The sequence below is a fragment of the Myotis lucifugus genome, unplaced genomic scaffold (genome assembly GCF_000147115.1).
Source record: "Myotis lucifugus unplaced genomic scaffold, Myoluc2.0 scaffold_99, whole genome shotgun sequence".
In the NCBI taxonomy this organism is placed as follows: Eukaryota; Metazoa; Chordata; class Mammalia; order Chiroptera; family Vespertilionidae; genus Myotis; species Myotis lucifugus.
This window is the reverse complement of record NW_005871147.1, coordinates 774,223-789,230: the sequence shown is the minus strand read 5'-3', so window position 1 is coordinate 789,230 and position 15,008 is coordinate 774,223. Positions and strand designations below refer to the sequence as shown.

General features: G+C 43.9%; 1 protein-coding gene and 1 non-coding gene across 2 annotated transcripts in view; one reads left to right on the top strand and one right to left on the bottom strand.

Annotated features, from left to right (window-relative positions):
• MARCH10 (membrane associated ring-CH-type finger 10) overlaps positions 1-15,008 on the bottom strand; it is an 81,415-nt gene that overhangs the window by 40,095 nt on the left and 26,312 nt on the right. Inside the window, exon 4 of the mRNA XM_014458702.2 lies at positions 6,624-6,795. Coding sequence (XP_014314188.1) covers positions 6,624-6,795 — 172 coding nt within the window. The remainder of the gene's footprint in view (positions 1-6,623; positions 6,796-15,008) is intronic.
• Positions 14,415-14,547, top strand: LOC111826731. Its single transcript, XR_002830108.1, has one exon. It is a non-coding gene; the product is annotated as a small nucleolar RNA SNORA51 (small nucleolar RNA).

The following is a 15,008-nucleotide window of genomic DNA, read 5'->3' as shown; positions in this document are numbered from 1 at the left end:
ACCTGGGTACCTGGGGGCTTCCTGGCATTTCCTCCTGGCCCTCCTGCCTGGCCCCCCCAGGCAACACCCACAGGAGGGGACCCGCCCTCTTCTCACTTTCTCAGCCTTGGCGAAGGCAACCACCGCTGGCCTAGTTTTCTGGGCCTGGACTCCAAGTTTTCTTTGATTCTTTCTTTTTCCTCATGTCCACACCCAACAGTCACCGAGTTCCATCAGGTTTACTTCCTTCAACATCCCCCAAGCCCGGGCCCTCTTCCCTACCCCCTCTGTGTCTGCTCCTGGCCAAGCCCTTCCCTTCTCTCCAGGTCCACTGCAGCTACTGCTTCTCTGGTCTCGGCCTGTGTCCGGCTGTCCTCACCTTCCCAGCCAGTCCCCTTTCCGTGCTACAGCCAGACTCAGCTTTAAAAAATGCCAGTCTGCTCGCATCACTTCCTGCCCGGCCTCTGTCCGTGACTGATGCTCTATCGCCTTCAGCATGACATTCAAGGCCCTTGGGCACCTGGTCCTTGCCTTCCTGTAGGGTGTCAGCTTTATACCCTACACATCCTAATCGGTAGCCTGACCCTACACCAGAGCTTCTCAAGCTCCAATGTGCAGAGGGCTTGTTAAAGGCAGGTCTGACTCAGTAAGTCTGGGTTGGGACACGAGGGTCGGTATTTCTGACAGGCTCTGGGGTGATGCCTCCTGGTCTGGGGACACTTGGAGACACGAGGCCCCAGCTGATTGGTAGTTCCTTGATGCCTGTCTGTCCGCCTCTCTCTTCCCCTCTTCTTTGCTCTCTCCCCTCCGTGCCTTCGCACACTCAGTATATCCTGCTGGCACATCTTTCTTGCCTTGCTCCACTGGCTAAACCCCCCGTCCTTCAGGGTTCTCAGCCCACTCAACGCTCTTAGAACTGACTGGTCAGGGCAGGTGGGTGTCCTTCCTGCCTGTGAGGCTGTGAGCCCTGGAGGGCAGGCCCTGTGTGTTTTATTTCTGTATCCCCGGCACCCATGCAGTGGCTGGCAGGTAAGCATGCAGTGAATGAATGAAGTGAATGGATGAGCGATGGGCGAGAAAACCAGTGCACCCTGGCATCATATACCCGGGGACCGTGGGGGCAATTGAATGTATTTGCTAGCATCCCATAGGGACTGGATAAATGGATGTCTTCATTGAGAATCAAATAATGAAAAGGTTTTGTAATCAAGTTATAGTCTCTCTTACATCTCAAACTACAATTTCTCTTATGAAGAGGCTAACCCGAGAGCAGCATATGGTGTTGGGCAGGCTCCATGAGCAGAGGGGCCATCGGGAATTAACCTTTACCCGAGGCCTAGTCTATACCCAGGAGTTTAGTCCTCCTGTCTACCTGGTGAGGCAGGTAATAACTCCGCTTTGCTGATGAGGAAACTGAGTTGGGAGAAGTTGCCAGTTCACATTCACAGGCTATAAAGTGGTGGATCAGGATTCTGAGCCAGGACTTCAAATTCTGCTCTGTGACACCCCTGAGCCCCTCTGTCTTGGAAGCATTACCATAAAAGGCTGAGAATGATGATGATCTGTGTAAAAATGGCAGCATTCACTTCTGCTGGTTGTTTTCTAACTTGGGCAGGTAACTTGGAAAGTTGTTGGACAGCCCAGCCATCATGGCTCAGTGGTTGAGCGTCGACCTATGAACCAAGAGGCCATGGTCCGATTCCGGTCAGGGCACATGCCTGGGTTTCAGGCTCAGTCCCCAGTGGGGGGCGTGCAGGAGGCAGCAGATCATTCTCTCTCATCGTTGATGTTTCTATCCTTCTCCCTCTCCCTTCTTCTCTGAAAATCAAGATATATATATATTTTTTTAAAGAAAGTTGTTGGACACCAGCAGTCTCGCCTGGAAACCCATTAGCCTTGACCTTTCAGAGAAAATCTTCAGGATTTATGTGCAAGGTAGGTTATGAAGACTTGGAATTTGCCTCAAATTTCTCTCCCAAGCTCCTCTTCAAATAGATATTCCCCAATTCAAAAGAGACCACGGTAATTTTAGATGTTTATCTTCATAGACTGAATTCCCTGGTTTTTCTTAGTTTTACCAGAACACATCTTCATGATAAGCCACTATTAGGCTGAATAGGCTCTGCCACTCCTACAAATCTGAGTCTGGTAATGACTAACATTGAACTCAATAATAAGTGAGGATAATTTCAGAATGCTTGGCTTTGTTTTAAAGGGAAAGATTTTGGAAGCAGGCTCCAGGACTCCATCCAGATCCGCTTTCCTGGCACATAACCAGGGGACGATGCCCAAGCTCTAGGTGAGAGGACAGGGCAGGAGGGGGCACCCTCACTTCCCCTGTGCCTGGCACTGGGGTAGAGAGCGCTGTAGGACTCCAGGAGCCAGAGCCCTACAGCACAGTGGCCTTTGGATGCCTCTGTGTGTCCTGGGTAGGAGAGGTGGCTCCTTTCCAACTTGGGCTGGGCTTGGAGGGGTCTGGGGAGCAGGAAGGAGTCCGGGAGCCAGAGGCCGCCGTAGCTCCCTGCCCTTCCCTGTCCCCCCTGTCCTCGCCAGGCCTGCTGACCATTCTGTTTCCCACAGACCCATTCAGAATTCTGAAAGAGGAGTCTGTGACGCTGCCAGGCTTCTTTCTCACCCTGTGTCAGTGTCCACCTTGATCATGAGGTCGGATTTCTGAATCAGCTGCACATCGGACCCAGCTGGGCCTTGAGCCTGCCTGGCTTTTCCATGTCTTTGGGGAGCTAAAGCCAATCTCTGGCTTGGTAAATGCTTTCTGATCATTCATCTCTCTCCATTTGGTGTTTTGCTTTGGAAATTCAGGGTGTAGTAAAAGTGTCTGGACCTGTATTTATGTTAGCATTTAAAAAATATAACTGATCTTTGGCAAAGGAATGAAAAAAGGTTGGAGAGAAGGGGTGACAACATTAAGATAAAGACAAAAGCATTTTCTAGTTCCTTCTCCTTATTAAACGCAGCTCTTATGTGCTGGATTCACGATGCTATAGAATAATATATCAAGGGCCTATGGTGTCAGGCAGTATTCTACAGCTGAGCACAGTTTTATCATTTACTCTTCAAAGCAGATCTCACCTTTGACCCCCGCCCCCCATTTTACAGATGAGGAAACTGAGGCACAAGGAGTTACTTTCTCAAAGGTACAGAGCAAGTAAGCAATGGGGCCCAGATGCGAATCCAAGCATTGTGACTCCAAAGCACGTGCCCACCCATAACCTGCACACCCCGGTGGAGAAAGATAGTAAGGAGAAGCACAAGCCAACTCATTTAGAAACGGTTCCAGGGAATATATGGACTTAATTTAAAATGTGTGAACTCTTTCTAATAGTGGGAAGAACGATGAACATCTGACGCCTTCTCAGTTATAAATCTATTTGTAGAGAGCACGGATTGTTCCTCTACTGTAAAGAGCCATTTTAGGGGTCCTAGACAGCAGTTCACATAGAAGGAAAAACTTTTTTATGACGTGGCTCATCATTGCATAGATTTGCATGGAAGTCACATTCCCCGGCTACATTATTTTTTAAAATGTAATTTACTTTCATTTTTTCCATCACCATTTACCCCCTTTATGCTCTCTTACACCTCCTACCCCCGCAGTCACCTCACTGTTGTCCACGTCCATGAGTTTTCTCTCTCTTTTTTTTCCTTTTTGCTCAACCCCTCCACCAGCACCCCCAATATCCCCCTCCTCAACACATACACCAGATCTGTCTGCCTGTTTTCTATCTATGAGTCTGTCTCTATTTTGCGTGGTAGTTCAGTTTGTTCATTAAATTCCACACATGAATGAAATCATATGATGCTTGTCTTTCCCTGCCTGGCTTATTTCACTTAGCATAATGTTCTCCAGGTCCACCCATGCTGTCGCAAAGGGTAAAATTTTCTTCCTTTTTACAGCAGAGTCGTATGCCATTGTGTAAATGTACCACAGCTTTTTTATCCACTCATCTACTGATGGGCACTTGGGCTGCTTCCAAATCTTGGCTGTTGTAAATAACACTGCAATGATCATAGGGGTGTATATATTCTTTCGAATTTGTGTTTCAGATTTCTTTGGATAAATTTCCAGAAGATGAATCGCTAGGTCATAAAGCAGTTCCATTTTTCATTTTTTGAGGTGACTTTGTAGTGTTTTCCACAGTGGCTACATTCTGCATCCCCACCAGCAGTGCACAAAGGTTCTCTTTTCTCCACATCCTCGCCAACACTTGTTGTCCCAGCTACATTATTTTATTTGGTAGAGGTCTGGCCTAACGCCATCTGGAAGGCTAACCTATGAGGCAGATGTTGCAAAGGGATTTAACTGTGTTTGATGCTTCAGTTTTGCAAAGAATTTGAGGTCTGACATGGGAAGAACTTTTGGTGACTCTGCCAACTTTGGATTTATCCCAAAATGCTTTAGGAAAATAATTTCTCTACAGAGGTGAAGAAAAGCAGGAAATGATAAATATACCTGGTGAATTAGATCAATGTGTCCAGATAATTCAGGGCCCAAGTCCTTTTTTTCTGTGATAGGGCATTTGTCTGAATTTTCTGAGTTGTCCCCATCAGTCAGTTCGCTTGTTCCTGAAGAGACTCAGCTTAAATTCCTGCCATGTCTCTGGGCTCCCATTTTGCTCTGCTAATTAAGGAACTCTGAGGGGCTCCTTAAGGGGTGAGTCTACACTTGAAAATAGAACAGATCTTAACATACCAAGGCTTTGCTTTCAGTCAACTTCATGACCAGCCCAGTTTGTTGCACAATGAGTTTGGTTTCTATAGCAACTGACATGTCACCAGGGCTGCTATACTCACTGGACAGCCAGGCCATGGTCCAGCTCATGGCTGCATGGGTCTGGAACATGATCTGGGCCATAATATGATAGATAATAAAGGTGGTAGTTTTTATTTTATTTTAAAAAAAAATATATTTGTATTGATTTCAGAGAGGAAGGGAGAGGGAAAGATAGAAACATCAATGATGAGAAAGAATTATTGATTGGCTGCCTTCTGCACGCCCCACACCGGGGACCAAGCCCATAACCCGGGCATGTGTCCTGACTGGGAATCGAACCATGACCTCCTGGTTCATAGGTCAACACTCAACCACTGAGCCACGCTGGCCAGGCAAGGTGGTAATTTTTAAAGGATTTTTATTACAAGTAACATCCCTCATTTAATGAAATTGACATTTTTCTGCCAACTTGGCTCTCTTGCCTAAACCTTGGTGCTTTGCACTCTAGTAATTCTTCAAATTTAATGTTTTATAGAATGTAAAGTGAGTTAACTCATCCTTTTTGTCAGTGTTGTAAGTTCCATATGGAGCATTTACATCTGTATTAATCAGACACGCTAAAATCATTGAGTGAGCCTACACTGTTCATTTTAATAATAGTTTTCAACAGATGACAAAGCACACCATGCAGCAGCTACCGGCTTTGGCAAGAAAGCTAAAAATTATATCAAGTGTATGGAGTTGCATTATTTAAACTTAAATTCATTTTTTTCTATTAAAAACATCCTCAATTCAATAAGTTACAACATGTATTTTGAAATATTTGGGAAATGATCCTATCTGCCTTATTTCATTCTTAAACAACAGAGTTAAGACACCAATTCCTACTAAAAATCTTCCGAGTGAGATATTAACTATGATGATGTGTCCCCCTGATTAAGTAAGAAAAAAAGAGTTGGGGCTTTGCCCGAAAGGACATCATTTCAGAAGTTCATTTGCTTTTTTCTTCATTAAAGGCAATAAAATGTGGGTGGTTAACCTGAGAGCTGCCATTTTCTTTACATTAAGACTTAACTGGGTGGATGATTGTATGACAAGAGCTATTTAGGATTAGAAAGGAGTCGTGGCTTGGATGTAAGTGAATCACACGCTATTTGTGAACCTTCGGCAGTTAATTTGGATCATTTCCATTGCACTGCGAGCAGACGGCAGACTTTCTTCCCCGTTACCCCAGCGTCCACGCCAGTTCCCAGAGGAATCGAGTTTGTCCTACAGATGTTGGCTCTGATGGGGATGAGCCGGGGGACTCTAAACGTGCAGTTGAATTTATCCCCTTTCTGGATACTGTTAAATCACTCCTGCCTCAAGCAGAGGGGCTGGTCTTTGCTTCAAAGGCAGCTAAAGAGTGAATTATTTACCAAATTGCACAAAAGGGAGGATTTATCAAGCCCCTTCTCTCCCAGAGAGGACAACCTCAGAAGCGGAGGCCTTAATTGCTCTTTCTTGGCTATAAATTCTGCCATTCAGATGCTTGTGAAAGCTTCTCTTCATGCTCTTGCTTGAGTCATAAAACTTGATACCTGGGGCCAAATGCCTTTATTTCCTGACCCCACCCCACCCCCCAAGGTGAAGAAGATGAAAAGGCAGCACTTCCAGCGAGTGCCACACAAAGCCAACGACTGGGCAGAAAGCGCAGGGAGTGGCGACAGTTACTCTGCATAACCCATGCCTCCTTGACCTGATATTCCCCAAAATGAATTTGACCATTTGCATAAGACCATCGGACCCTCAAAAACCTGTATTGCCACTTGGAAGCCACTTGGATGTAATCAACATCACCAATTTGATAGTTGTCATTACCTGTCACACTGGGATTCTAGAATTTGTGAATCGGAATAAACCAGCTACTCACCTGGACAGGGTTTGCTGGAGCCCACTTTCTCTGGTTGCCTTGCAGTCATGGTACTTTTATGTTTCTGCTTGACGGATGTTTGGTCAATTGCTGGAAGTCTGGAATCAAAGTTCATTGCAGAATTCTTGATAGGTAATCCTGGTTGGGCTAGAAGATCCTCCTCACTATCACTCTATGGAAAATGAAAGGAGTTTGAGTATCAGTAGCCTACTAGGTCATTCTTTTATTTTTATTTTTATATTTTATTGGTTTTTTCAGAGAGGAAGGGAGAGGGATAGAGAGCTAGAAACATCGATGACAGAGAAACATCGATCAGCTGCCTCCTGCACACCTCCTACTGGGGATGTGCCCGCAACCAAGGTACATGCCTTTGACTGGAATTGAACCTGGGACCTTTCAGTCCACAGGCCGACGCTCTGTCCACTGAGCCAAACCGGTTGGGGCTAGTAGGTCATTCTTGCTAAGCAGAGGGAAAAACGCCAAATGCACTGACCCCCTCCGTCAATAACTCTGGAGCAATCCACCATGATGCTCAATACGTCCTTTCACCAGTGAGATTTTGATGGACTGGGCTTATCAATGTAGAAATAATAGCAAAGTGCTGAGTCTTATTTGTAGAACATTATAAGAAGAATGCACATTTATTGGTCTGTCTTGTAGAACATTATGAAAAGACTGCATTTCTGGTCCTTAATTAGTTCATGTTCAAAGCCACATAAACTTCTTGCTATTTGTTGTTTGAACTACTTTGGCGGTGGGTGAGGAAAAAAAAAACATTCCTTGTGTTAATCATACACTTGACAATGGAAAGGAAGTTTAGATAGTGTGTTGGGATCGAATAAGTCAGACCTCACTTTAATATTCTGAATTACTGGGTGCAACATAAGACAGACTGATCTTTTAAAAAGTCCCCTACTTGTCAGTCTGCTATAAAGAAGTCGGTATAAATCTATGCGTGGACAAATCATGATTCCTGCAATGTCAGAATATCTTAACACAGCCTTACGGACGCAGTAAAAGTTTCCCAGCCATTCGATAGCTTGTGTACTTCGCCACACTCCCAACCACCAAAGTAATGATGAAAACAATATAAATGGCTTGTGAGAAACCTGGTCTAGAAGGGTGATTTAAGTCCTGCCTTATGGTTTAGGTGCTGGTGTTAGTATGATTTGCTAGGCCATACACTCAGCAACAAACAAAACCACAAGGCTTCCCGCCCCCGCCCCCCCCAGGAATTCCAACACTTATCACTAAATTCTCCCACATTGTGCATTAGTCTAGTATTGGAAAATGCAGTCTTTTGCAGACACAGAATGCTAAATTAATGTCCCCCTCACCTCCCCAGCTGTGGCAATTTGTATTGATCTTGCTCATCGGTCTCACCGACAGTTATGGCATTTTCATTTCAAGGCTCCTGACTCAGGAAAATACTCTGACTAGCTTTGAGTGATTGGGTGCAACAGAAGACAAACTAAACTCTAAAAAAATCCCCCCTCTCGTCCATCTTCTGTAAAGAAGATCAAATCTACAGGTGGGCCCATCGTTACCCTCCAAGACTGTAAATCATGCTTTGTAATTCAGAGTCTGGGTACAGCCTTCCAACAAATAATTATTGCTTCTCCCTACATGTTCGGCAAACAGACCACCCTCAGATAAAGGGACAGGAAAAGGCAAGGGCATAATGAATTGGTTGTTCTCCCCTTTCCTTTTCGATTCTGGAATTAAATAGAAATCCTTGAAAATTATTCTGAAATGTCAAAGATGAAACATTAGGTCATTTCTGAACATGAAATAGGCTCTCCGTTCTCAGAAAAGGAAATGTGGGCACATTTTAATTATTGATGCCTGAGATTGTCATGGGCAAGAGGAACATCCGTGAGCGTGGAACAGAATTCCTCCCACAAACTGCCGCACACCAGCAACTCACACCAGTGGGTGGAGAATTCTCTGCTGCCCCAGGCCATGGTGAGCTGGGAGGAGCGGCTGAAGAGACTTCATTGGGTGGAGTGTTAAGCCATGTTTATCTTTCCTTTGCCCATTCACTCATTATACCAGTGATGGCGAACCTTGTGAGCTCCGCGAGTCAGCATTTTGAAAAACCCTAACTTAACTCTGGTGCCGTGTCACATATAGAAATTTTTTGATATTTGCAACCATAGTAAAACAAAGACTTATATTTTTGATATTTACTTTATATATTTAAATGCCATTTAACAAAGAAAAATCAACCAAAAAAATGAGTTCGCGTGTCACCTCTGACATGCGTGTCATAGGTTCGCCATCACTGCATTATACCTTAAGCCTTTAGTAGAACAGGTGACAGAAAGCTTGGCCAATTACGCCATGCTTGTTGCATGTGGAATTGTGCCCCTGTGTTCCGAGTACATCCATCTCTGGTTCCTGGTTCCATCCACCTTACTTCCAGTTGGTAGTCATTCAGAGTCCAGAAATTGCAGCTGGCGGTGGGTGTTTTGTCAGTTGGAGACTAAATCCAGAATGGCAAGAATATACTTAGGAACGTGGTATTGGACCTTTTCCTGCCTGCTTCATTGAGTAATCTCAAGCAAATCACTTGACCTTCTTGTGTCTTCATTAATGTCTTCTCATAGACTCAGCCATTTTCATGTATCCTTTCTCATGAAAAGCTATCATATGTTTTGGGAGAAGGACCCTGGGGTGTGTGTGTATGTATGTGTGTGTGTATGTGAATGTGTTAGTAATTCATTCTGGCACTAAAGTGTGGTATCTAAGATTCAGAGCCCAGGTTCCTGGGAGTGCATCCTGGCTCTCTCATGTGATTGATTGACACTGAGGTAGTTCCTCTCCGTGTCTCAGATTGTCCCCTCTGTGAACAATAGTACCTACAGGTTGGTGGTTCTGTGAGGAGTAAATGAGTTAAGGTATGTTTATAACACTTAGAATAGTGCCAGGCAAACAGTAAGTGCCATGTGCATGTTGGCTTTTGCAGTTAGCCATTAATTCATGTTCAGCCATCTCAAAAATTAACCAGCTAATGACTGAACATTAACGATCCACTGTTGAAACCAAAACCAAAAGCCCCAATGAAGAGTTCAATAGAATTTTCACCTGTCCCATAGAGATATGAGCAGAGATGTGGGTCAATTCCTCTAATGGACTCTTGGCTTTTTCTGAAAGCAATTTATGATAGAATTGATCTAATCTTAAGAAAATATGGCACACTTTCTTTTTTTTCAGACAGTAACGCTCTAATGGCAAATATTTAACAATATCTAGAGATTCTCAAACAATAATAATTATTTTGATTTAAAGTTGATTTTAAAACTATGTCTTTTCCTCTTGTGATTTTGAACAGTAATTACAATTTTCATTTCTTCCCCCATATGTTCCTACGTTAAAATGTCACATGGAGGTGGAGGCGACAGCACACTGCTATTATTTGGGGGAAGAGAAGCAGCTCTCTCTTTTGAAATCAAAGCCAAGAACATAAAAGATAAAATAAAATGAAAACACCGAGCTACTTGATACAGGTGTTGACTTCAAGTCTTCTATTGGTCATTTGTTGAGAAAGTCCTAATCAAGCTGTGTTAACGAAATGAAGTCATTGTCAAAATCAGTATTTTCTGGAATATGACTCTTAACATTTTCCAAAGACCCCCGGCTGTGCTATGGCATCATCCACACTGAGGCAGAGCTATTGCCTGGCCCAGGGCAAGGCTATCTCATGAGGTCACAGGACTCACACTGGGAAAAGCAGGGGCGGGGCTTACATTAGGGCAGGTACGCAGCCTTGGGCACTGCAGTCACAACTTGGTAACATTAGAATGGTTACAGTTAGACTCCTAGGAGAAGGAGAAGCAAGGGTTCCTTGGGGATGTGGGGTTGACTAGATTTTTAAACTGGGACCTAAGAGGGTTGAGTCTGAAATGGAAACGCGACAATGAACAGAGAGGATCAGAAGAGCAAGGGGACTAAAGCAGTCAGGGACAGAAAAGATGAAGTCATTTTCCAACTCTTGCCTGATGGCTCATTTCCAGCACCCAGGGAACTGCTTCTCAACTGGCATGCCTGCCCCTCACCCCAGGGTGTGCTACTGAATTCAGATTGATGTGTACAAAACCCATTTTTGCCATGTATCACGTGATGGATGGCTGAGCCGAGCAGATCTTATGACACAGCGTAGCTCAGGGCACGGCTTGCTGTAAATGAGAGAGAAGAGGCAAGGAGTAGTGTCAGGGAGGTGCCAGAGAAAGACTGTGTGTTTGTTACCTTTGAAATAAGTGCAGTCTCGTGAGATTCTGAAAGAGAATGATCAAGGCAGTGAACCCCGACATGCAAACAGCGACAACATGGAAAGGGTGACCGAGGGACTATGAATGCAAATGAGTACTGTCCTCAAAGTCCATATTCAAATTGTGCCTCAAACACACACCTGTCTTAGGGAATGAGGGCACCCCGTATAAACCTCATTCTGGAGAGGATGGCTACCTTTATGTGTTCAAGAAATGGAAGGTTAGTATGTTCTACCCCGAGTGCTGTTGCAGCACAAAGTGGGCTAAATTTTCCCTCATCCAAAACAACAACAACAACAACAAAAACCTAACCACTAAGGACAGCAAAAGTCCTTCACACGTTCAGGACAATTTTGAGCTTATCAGAATTGTAAACTTGAACAACAATTAAAAATAGGGATTAGTAACTGTTACGTTTTTGGGTTTTTTTACTCATGCCCCACCTACCTGAATCAAACTGCTGCTTGCCCCATTTCTCTCTCCCACCTGAAGACCCGCCCAGCTGCAGGTGGGGTTGGCAAGACCAGGATCAGCCGTGGAAGCCCTGGCTCTCCATTTGCCACAAGATGCTTTTTGGAGTCCGCAGGGCTGCCATGTGCGTGAATATCACAGGCATCTGTTTCCATGGACTTCTGTAGAGAACTCTCCTTCCGGCCTCCTCTTCTCTGATTCCCAGGCTAGCAAGGTGGAATGACCCAGCCCAGTGGTGGGCAAACTGCGGCTCGCGAGCCACATGCGGCTCTTTGGCCCCTTGAGTGTGGCTCTTCTTAAGCCTTAGGAGTACCCTAATTAAGTTAATAACAATGTACCTACCTATATAGTTTAAGTTTAAAAATTTTGGCTCTCAAAAGAAATTTCAATCGTTGTACTGTTGATATTTGGCTCTGTTGACTAATGAGTTTGCCGACCACTGAGCCAGCCTGAGACACTGATCTGAGAGCAATGGTGGCCTCGTGACTAAAGTCTTTGTAAGGTTGGAAAGCCGTGGGGTCTGCTCTCTCAAGTGGCATGTGGGGCTTCAGACTCGCTTCATGATTACTATCCATCCCACTGCGGATCGGCCTCTGGGTGAAACTTAGAGCCGATCCCTGGCGTGCTGTGGAAATCACTGTTGATTGACATGGGTGGTGGCCACACATTTTCATATCTTGAGGACAAGTGTGTACAGTGTTGTCTGGGATGGAGTTCTGTGTGGTGGCAGTGGGTAAGGAGGTGGTATATGGCCAGAAAATGGTTGGATTTAAAAAATTTGAACAGTGAAGTGTAGTGTTCGGAAGCACATTGAGACTGCCCTCAGTTGGGTATGGTTTCGCTACAATGTGTTTCTCCTTCTTCCTTTATCTCAATTCCTATTCTCCTTTTAGCTGGGAGGAGCATCAGAGGAATTTGAAAGACTTGATCCATCAAAAGGATCTTGTCCATGAAAATACCTCCTACTCAAAATAATAGGTCATAAAACATGGGAGTTAATTGAGAAGTAAATGCACCTACTATGTCTTCAACCCCATGCTAGGCACTATGAAGGAATATAAAAGCAAGACGCTTACAATGGGAGAGACAAGATTACTACTATACCAACAAAATGCAAAATATTTGATTAAGTGATAAATTGTATGGCACCAATTCTGAATTTCAAAGGAACTCAGAGAAAAAGATGGAAATCAACGGAAGCTTCATGAAGGAGGTGGTGTTTTCTGGAACCTGAAGGATTCGTAGAAACTGTCTAGGGATAGCTGGTTTGGCTCAGTGGATATAGCGTGGCCTGCGGACTGAAGGGTCCCAGGTTCGATTCCAGTGAAGGGCACGTGCTGGGGTTGTAGGCTTGATCCCCAGTAGGGGGTGTGCAGGAGGCAGCTGATCAATGACTCTCTCATCATTGATGTTTCTATCTCCCTCTCCCTCTCCCTTCCACTCTGAAATCAATAAAAATATATTTTAAAAAAACAAACAAAAACTGTCTTAGGCTGGAGGCCGCACATGAGCCAAGGTATGGATGGTGTATGAGGTGTGGCATGATTCTCGGAGACTGAGGCAAGTGTCCCGAGCATAGATATGGGAGGAGAGGTGAGAAATAAAGCGGGATCGTAGGGTGGGGTCAAATGCTGGGAGGCTCTGAGATTTAAGCAAAGGCTTGAGACTCAATGAGAGAGAGAATGGGGTCCAACGGAAGGTTTCTGAGTAGAAAAATGCTTAAGGTGGCATTTAAGATGAGCTTGTATGTTGCTTTCAGAGGGAGAAAAACAAAGCATCCTACAAATTTGCCCATGAAATAATCGTTTGGTAGTTTCAATGGCTGGTTTTTGTAAAGTGCAATTCTTTTCTTATTACAAAAGAAATGTATGCTCATAATGGGAAAAGACAAGCAAGGAAGAAAAGTAATTTAAAACACTCAAAACCCCATTAACCTTGAAATTAAAACTGCAAATAGCTTGGTCTGTATTCTTCCAGACCCCTTTTAAAGGACTGGGATAGAGACTACTAGCTTCCCACCAAAATCCCTTCCCAAGCGATGAGAGTTGAAGCTGGGATGTGGCTGCCCACCTTGAACTGAAAGTTTCAGCCTCCCCTGCAACTACATGGAGCCTCAGGAGTAAAGTCTAACCAGCGGCAAGTGAGCCGAAGTGATGCAGGCAGCCTGCTTCAGAGATAACCTCTAGCCCTGCGCCTTTGCTAGAAACACAGCTTTGTTAGTCATGTGCTGAAGACAGTAAAACTATCATCAGCCCGAGTCCCTGCAAGTCTGAGTGGAGCAGAGCTGCCCGCTTCTCTGGTTCCTCCAACCTGGTCTGTCACAGGTGCCAGAAACAAACTCCTGTCTTGATTGCGTCATCACATTTGTGGTCCCCTTGTTATAGCAGCTGGTGTTACCCTAACATACATGTTTATGTATATGTAAATATTTTTTACAACACTTTCACTTGATACAGTGCATCAATAGCTCCCTTTTTATAAATTTTCAACCTTATTTGGAAAAATTTCAAATCTATAGAGAAGTCGAAAGAATAGCACAAATAACATCCATTGTCCTTTACCTTGCCAATTCGCTTTATCTCTCTCTATATTATTTTCCTGAACAATTTCAAAGTGACTAGACTTCATGATACGTCATCCCTAAATACTTTAATATTTATCTTCTTTTTAAAAAAATATATATTTTATTGATTTTTTTACAGAGAGGAAGGGAGAGAAATAGAGAGTTAGAAACATCGATGAGAGAGAAACATCGATCAGCTGCTTCTTTCACACTCCCTACTGGGGATGTGCCCGCAACCAAGGTACATGCCCTTGACCGAAATCGAACCTGGGACCTTTCAGTCCGCAGGCCGACGCTCTATCCACTGAGCCAAACCGGTTTCGGCTAATATTTATCTTCTATAAAAATAGACACTTTCCGGTCCTGTAAAACCACAATAGCATTATGTTACCTAAGAAAATTTAATGGTTCCATGACATTATCTAATATGGAGGAGCATATTCAAACCCAAATGCCATCAAAATATCTTTTTAAAATTAAATTTATGGCCTCCTGGTGCTTACCACAGGCTGTGTTCTTACACTGACTGTACAGAAATAGGAGGCAGAGTAAACTTACCCCATATACACCTCAGCTCAGGCTCTTTTGCCTGGTCTGTATTGTGAATGGGGAGACATTGAAAAAAAAATTAAATATATTGGGGTGATATTGGTTAAAAGGATCATATAGGTTTCAGGTATAAATTTCTATGATTCTAGATCTGTATATTGCATTGCGCCCATCACCCAAAGTCTAATCATCTTCTGTCACCATACATTACCCAAAATGTCTTTTTAGCTTTTTGTTTTGATTTATGATCAAACAAGGTAAATGCATTGTATGAAGTTATTATGTCGCTTCAGTTCTCTGTCCTGTTTTCTTTGTCATGTTTTTTTTTTTTTACTGTTTTGATGAGTCCCAGCCTCATAGAATATCCTATATTCTGAATTTGATTGTTTCCTCATAATAAAATTCAGGTTAATAGTTTTTTGGCATGAATATCCTATAGGTGGTGTGGTCTCCTGCTTTATAACATCACATCAGCACACGCAATGCTGTTTGATCTCTAGGTTGAGGTGGTGACTGCCAGATTTCTCTAAT